This window comes from Fistularia commersonii, chromosome 7, assembly GCF_037954325.1.
Source record: "Fistularia commersonii isolate RoL2024-O1a breed Wild chromosome 7, RoL_Fcom_v1.0, whole genome shotgun sequence".
Lineage (NCBI taxonomy): Eukaryota > Metazoa > Chordata > Actinopteri > Syngnathiformes > Fistulariidae > Fistularia > Fistularia commersonii.
The window spans coordinates 6,063,197-6,070,000 of NC_141290.1; the positions used below are offsets into that span (position 1 = coordinate 6,063,197).

The 6,804-nt window shown below is 44.1% G+C and overlaps 1 protein-coding gene across 1 annotated transcript in view; it reads left to right on the forward strand.

Moving 5' to 3' along the window:
• The first annotated feature begins 6,554 nt into the window (after positions 1-6,554).
• Positions 6,555-6,804, forward strand: part of ppm1h (protein phosphatase, Mg2+/Mn2+ dependent, 1H) — a 20,105-nt gene continuing 19,855 nt past the window's right edge. The window contains exon 1 of the mRNA XM_086149355.1: positions 6,555-6,804. This exon is cut by the window's right edge and continues 105 nt beyond it. Coding sequence (XP_086005481.1) covers positions 6,695-6,804 — 110 coding nt within the window. The 5' untranslated portion in view covers positions 6,555-6,694.

Sequence of the window (6,804 nt, forward strand, 5' to 3'; positions counted from 1 at the left end):
TAACTCTGCAATATTTCATTTAATAACAGCTGCATGTGCAATATTTTTTCAATTTTCATACTCTTGTGCACTCCTTATCTTTCATTGGGTACTTAAGACCTTAAGACACTTTGCATTTATTTGTATTTCTTATTCTCCCCCCCCTTTTTTTTTTTTAACTGTTTATACAATTTTCTACTAATATTTATTATTGCTATGTTTTTCTTGTCACTCTGGCATAACAATTTCCTTTGGGAAGTTGTTCTTATTCTTATTCGTATTCGTATTCGTATTCTTATTCTTATTCTTATTCTTATTCTTATTCTTATTCTTATTCTTATTCTTATTCTTATTCTTATTCTAGGTGTTTTTGCCCTTCCTAGGGGAATGTTGGCTCTTTGTAGAGTCTGGTCCAGAGCTGGGTCGGGATTTGAAGCCGAAGAAATAAAATTTGTTAAATTAGGAATCTGCTTGCTGGAAAAAAAAGAAGGTAGGTTTGATTTGAGGTGGAAGTTTGGACCTCTTCGCAAATCCATGTGACAAAGGTACCTCGTTGTTTTATCAAAAACAGGAGTTGGAGGCCACGTGATCATAAGCTGGATATTTTCTATAAAATGCGCACCATGCCTCTAAAAACCTGTTCCCGTTTAAAATGTAAAAAAAAAGCGCTCGTTGAACAATGATGTGCTGACTCGGCTCTCGCACCTTCAGGTTTCAATCGTCTGCGAAGCCAGAACAAACTGAAAGGAGAGAACCAGAACCATAAACGTGGACGCCACGTACCCTGGAACCTGTACAAACGTGTCATAATGCATTTGCACTTTTGTATTTGGATATCGTTAAATTATGGAGCTGGAAAACAGACCTTTGGAGTGTCATCTGCAAAGAGAAAACGGTGAAGAAGTCGTCCGAGGTCGATTTCCAAGCAGCGCCGGAGATCCAGTCAAAGCAGACCCGGATCGAAGATCCTCCGACTTTCCGTTTCTTTCACTTTCTTGAATTCACTCTCATTAGCGTGACTTCATCCCGTGTATTTTTATTTCATTTTAAAAACCAGCCCATTTATAATGAAAGACCCCCCCTCCTGTCTGTACTGTTTATTCAGCTTCCTCTCATTTTCCAGCGTCGATTATCCCCACTGTCCGATGTGTGTGCACAGTGTGTGTGCGCACACTCCCTCCGAACTAAACCAGAAGGTCTTGCGAGGTACCGCCGAAACAAGCCGTACTCTGAATCCGGCTGTCTTGCGGGTGGACGAGGCCCCGACCGCCCTTGTTTCTGGGTAAAAACAAACAACCCAACGCAAACCACACCCCAAAAAATGAAGTATTTTGTTCTGGCGATGGATGGATGGTCTGCGCTTCGGCCAAAAAACCCGACGGAGGGTCCAGACAGGCTAGCCGGGGCCGTGGCGTGGAGGCCACCAACCCTTCAAGCCAACACTCTACCTCTTTATGGACATTTTGTCTGTTTTCTGCGCAAGGCCTTCCCAATTCTTCTAACAACAACATCAAGAGCAAACCTTTCTATTACTGTAATTTCGTAATATAAGCCCGATGAAAGGACCGATGAAATTACTGTGAAATTCTGAGGCCGTTCGATTCGGACGCTTTGGTTTTAGTGCGCAGGAGGAAGACAAATACAGTGATCCTTCGCTATAACGCGGTTTACTTTTCACGGTTTCGCTACTTCACGGATTTTGCATCGTGCATTGTGTTCTGCATTCTGATCGGCTAAAAAGTCACTCCGCTTCTTCCCTACCTGTGCGTCAATAACATTGCAGTTTAATATGTACACGTACGTAAAACAGCTTGCCAAATTTACATTATGTACTTGCAAATTTGAGTTTCTCTAAAACCCATAATGTTGACAAAACGCTCTGGACCGACAAAAGCACCTTGCAGGGTCCAAAAGGCAGCGGAAGACGCTATCTATCGCAGATAAAGTTAAACTTCTGGACATGCTAAGGGAAGGTAAAAGCTATGCGGCTGTAGGTCGGCATTACGGAATGAATGAATCTTCCGTTTGTTCCGTAAAGAAGGAAGAAAATAAACATAAGGACGACGGCAGCAATAAGTTTTAATAAGGATGCAAAAAGGGTTGCGACTGTCCTCAATTTTTTTCATAATCATTTTTAATTTTCTCCCGTTTAATCCAATTACTCGGGTCGCGGTGGGCGGTGCTAATCTCTGCAATTTGAAGCCTTCTGTTCACATTGATGATTAAAATTATTATTTGACAGTACAGTACAGAAGTTATTTGTTGAAAAAAAGGTTTCTAAAGTACAGTACTTTTATTTGTGAAACAGATGATTGAGCCTGTAAAATGGTTTGTTCTTTCTTTTCAATGTATAATAGAGTATTTAATTGTATAATAATTGTAAAAAAAAATAAAGGTTTCTACTTCACGGATTTTGCCTATCACGGGTTCTTTTTGGAACGTAACCCCAGCGAAAAACAAGTGTATACCGTATAGCGATCAGCTGGAGTAAGACGAAGCGGGGATAGAAAATGGATAGATGGATGGACGGACTTTTCCTCGTGTTATTTATTATTAATCTTTTTCATCGGCCGTGTTACAGGCACTGTTTGGAAAAATAGCATTTCCAGGGACAAAGCATACAGCGTTCCTGACACCGCACGTCAAGCAACTCAAGCAACCACTGATCTTCATCGCACTCCCGATGCCACCGGATCACACTCGGATCTTAGCGATGCGACCAGCGCCGAACCACAACCTGGCCGTTGTCTTCCAGAGGAAGCAATGTCCGACATCTTTTCTTGATCCAACAAGTTAAAACCAAGTGTTTACGCAGACTCCAAAACGTCTGGTCCCAGTGGACGACCTGCTCCGTGGCCCTACTCACTTTCGGAGAGGCTTTGGAGAGGATGTGTTAATGTGTACTGAGGAAAACTATGGTTTTTCATTTCTTGGAGGTCCGCTTACGTGGACAAGAAGGGGGTGACGGTCTTCCTACATGCAGTGGACCCGCAGCCAGACTTTCATCAAAACATCTAAAATGTCGTCATGGAAGTCCTTTGCGCTGAGTGGGGACTCTGACTGGAGGTTAATTTCTGCAGAGACTTTGGGTAGTCCTCCACAGACATCCTCAAACATCTCATTTCCAGTGCTCATCATTTATTCCTGTGCATTGGTAAATATGCAGAGATTTTTTGTGTAGATTATACTTCTACACTTCAGAGTTTATTTATTGTATCTATTTTTTTACTTGTATGTTTAGCTAGCTTGTCACTGTCACTTCTTGCTGCTGCTAAATTATTTCCCAAGCATGGGATCATTAAATTACACCTCATTTCAACATGAGCTGGTGTAAGAGCGAGGAGTAAAGATCGACCTGGGCCGGTTCTCTCAGCTCCTGAGAGAGCTTCCTCTCCCCGTGATCCTCCAGAAATAGTGAGCATCCTGTGGTGTCTCTGTGGTGTCGCAATTTTTGACAATTTTTTTTTTTTTTTTGCTTTTGAGGGTCTCAATGGGCCCTCGGCTCTCTGTAGAATCACTCATTCATTAATGTTCCTTAGTGCCAGATCCTCGATAGATCCTCACGTGGCGAAGTCGGAAACAGCTAGCTGACCTTGCGTGAGCCTCCCAAGATATCTGGACCGGGCGGTGTGGTCAGAGTCCTCGCCAAAGGTTTGCTTAAATTCTCGAATGAACTCCCTGAGGGCGCAACCAAAGCTGGAAGGATCCTGGAGACGGGCCTCGGCCCATCTCGGGGCTTTGCCGGAAAGGAGTCCAAGGACAATTGAAATCTTGGTAGGTATCATGGTGGGGGAAGCATGTGGGGAGTGATTGAAGGCCTGGAGAAGAGAACCCCCACAATGGCCTGGATTGTTCTCCTCCAAAGCAAGCTCGATGGCAAGAAGTTCCCCATTCCCCACATCGTAGCTCCTCTCGCCCGGGGATTACCTGCGGGAGTAAAAAGCACAAGGGTGAAGCTTTCCATCAGAGTCTGAGCGTTGGGAAAGGTCGGTACCGCCCCCGTTTCAGAGGCGGTACCGTCGGGCTGGACGAGGACGGGTGCCCGGGAGAATTTCCGTTTCAGGTCCAGGAAGGCTGAGTTGGCTTCAGAAGTCCATGAGAAGGTGGTACCGGTTGAGGTGAGGGCGGTCTGCGGAGTAGCTGTTTGGCTGTAACCCCGTATGGAGCAGCGGCAGAACTTGGCAAACCCCAGGAACCTCTGGAGTTGTTTGTGGAATTGGCCGATCCCGTTGTGTACGAAGCTGTCCGCCCTCTAGGATGTAACCAAGAGGCAATTGCGGGAACACGAAACTCCCGTTTCTCAGCTTTGAAGCAGAGGCGGTTCTCCAGCAGTTGCCTTCCCAGAACGGGTACCTCCTTAAGTCACACCTCTTGTGACCCCCTGATGCCTCTCCTCGTCGGCCCCGGGTCCTCGTCAACCCCGGCCAGCTCCTGATTCCTGAGACAACCGTGTCCCAGCACAGCTCTCCATTAACCTTCCTCGTCAAACCCCTTAAGACCTTGCACCTCCTGAGTGTCCTTGCATTTGGGTCAGGCGCGCCTTCCTTATAAATGACATCATCCAGCAGGCCGTGGGAGGAGACTGGCCGCCTCAGAGCCACCGAGAGGCCGGATGAAGCTCTGGTGTGGTTACGGTCTACAAGTTTGGTCTCTATGCAAATAAGATCAGAAAATGTCTTTGCACGACCTGCAGTCTGGTCATTTGTCATTGACTCCGTCAAAGAAAAACTGTCTCTCTTTGCTTTTTGGAGTGTTGATATTGATTAAAAAAGATGGTAAGATGGTCAAAGGTGGCTTTGAATAAATGATAATGAATGGCGCTTCTTATTGACCAAGGTTCTTTTCTTTGCATCTGAGGCCCTTAAGATTTTAAGGTTGTTCCATGTAAGATGAGAGATTTTCTGAACCGGACATGGTGACGACTGTCTTCTGACTTTGGATATAACTTTTTTTTTAACCCTCATATTATGTTAAGGGTCAATTTGACCCATTGGGTCAATGGGTGAAATGGGTCAAATTGACCCTTAACATAATATGAGGGTTAATGCGTACTCTTCTTGGTCAGTGTATTTACTACCATGGTGCCTTACTTAAGAAGGAAGAAGCCTTCTTGTTTAACACCTTTCATACATTTGTTCTGATCCACCATCTCCTACCGCTGCAGTGTTTTGGTGGTTCTGATGGACATCGCTCACCTGGCTGCCTTCCACAACCTCCTCACCTGCCTCAGCCTCCCGCTTGGAGAAGCCGCTAACATTAGCCAGAGCTGCTGAAGAACAAAAACACCCAAAAAAAAAACAATGTGCAGCGCGAGATGAAGGAGTCACAGAATATGCTGACCCTGTTGAAATATACCTATGAGGAATATAAACGACACCGGAGGCGTTGGTGTCCGATAAACATGGATCGACAGGTAAGCTCGGTATGGAGAAGCCAAATCTGGAGTTTTGATGGATTATTTTGCATTAAAGGTCAACTGGTACAAATCCATCCCTGTTTGGTAGATATTCAACAGCCTCTGTGAGGAATGCACGCTCATGTTTGAGAAACGATTACTCAGCAATATGAAGATTCAATCAAATGTCCCCCAAGGGATGTTGGGGTCCATGTTTCTTTTAAGTAGATAAGTAAATAAATCCATACATTTTTTTCCCTAATGTTGTTGCCATCACTACTTAATCTGATATTGATTTAAAACATTGAAGAATAATTACAAAATAGAACAATATCAATACTAATAATTCCAATCATTCTAAATATTTTCATTATAAGGGTGATAATGATAGTTAAGTGAATAATTGTAATGGTAATATATATAATAATAATAATAATAATAATAATGATAACAACAATAATAATAACAATCTTGTGATAATGAGCATCAACATAAATCATCAAACAGTTGAATTTAAAATAATTAGAACAATACTAATAAATCCAATAACATGAATTGTTTTCATTACAAGGGTGATAATAATAATAATACTAGTTAAGGGAATAATAATAATAATAATGATGATGACAATCTCTTGTGTTAATGTGCATCAATATAAATCATCAAATGGTTACAAAAATAGCAACAATAAAAATAATAATAATGATATTCCCAAATGTTGATTTACTTAAATCATGGAGACCCTCTTGGCAGCTCCTGGATGAGGATCTCAAAATTAGCAGCACACACACACACACATACACACGCACACACATACACACACACACACACGCACACACACACCTCTTCCATAGATGACTAATAATGTAGATGTCTGTGAAAAACAGATGATCACTTCTAGTCCGGGACACACACTCACACACACGCACTAGTCCGGGACACACACACACACACGCACCTCATCCCTAGATGGCTAATAATGTAGATGTGTGTGAAAACCAGATGATCATTTCTAGTCCGGGATTACGCACATTTTGCACCACACACAAACACACACACACACATACACGCACACACACATACACTAGCTGCTCACTGGAGCACCAGCGAGGACCGGTTGGTCACGTGACCCCCTGCTATACACACACACACACACATACACACACACAAACACCTTTCTTTTTATTTCCGCGTTCCGGGAGTGCGGACAATCAGCCGTGTGTGTGTGCGTGTGTGTTTGTGTATGTGCGTGCGTGTGTGTGCGTGTTGTGTTTATATGCGTGTGTGCATGCGTGTGTGCGCGCCTTTCACGCCGCGACCATGTTCACCCGCGTCAAGTCCGCGGTGGCCAGCCTGGTCGGGGTCTCCGCCGCGGATCCCGCCGGCGCCGCGGAGCTGCCGGTCAGGTTCCCGTACGGCCGGCCGGCCTT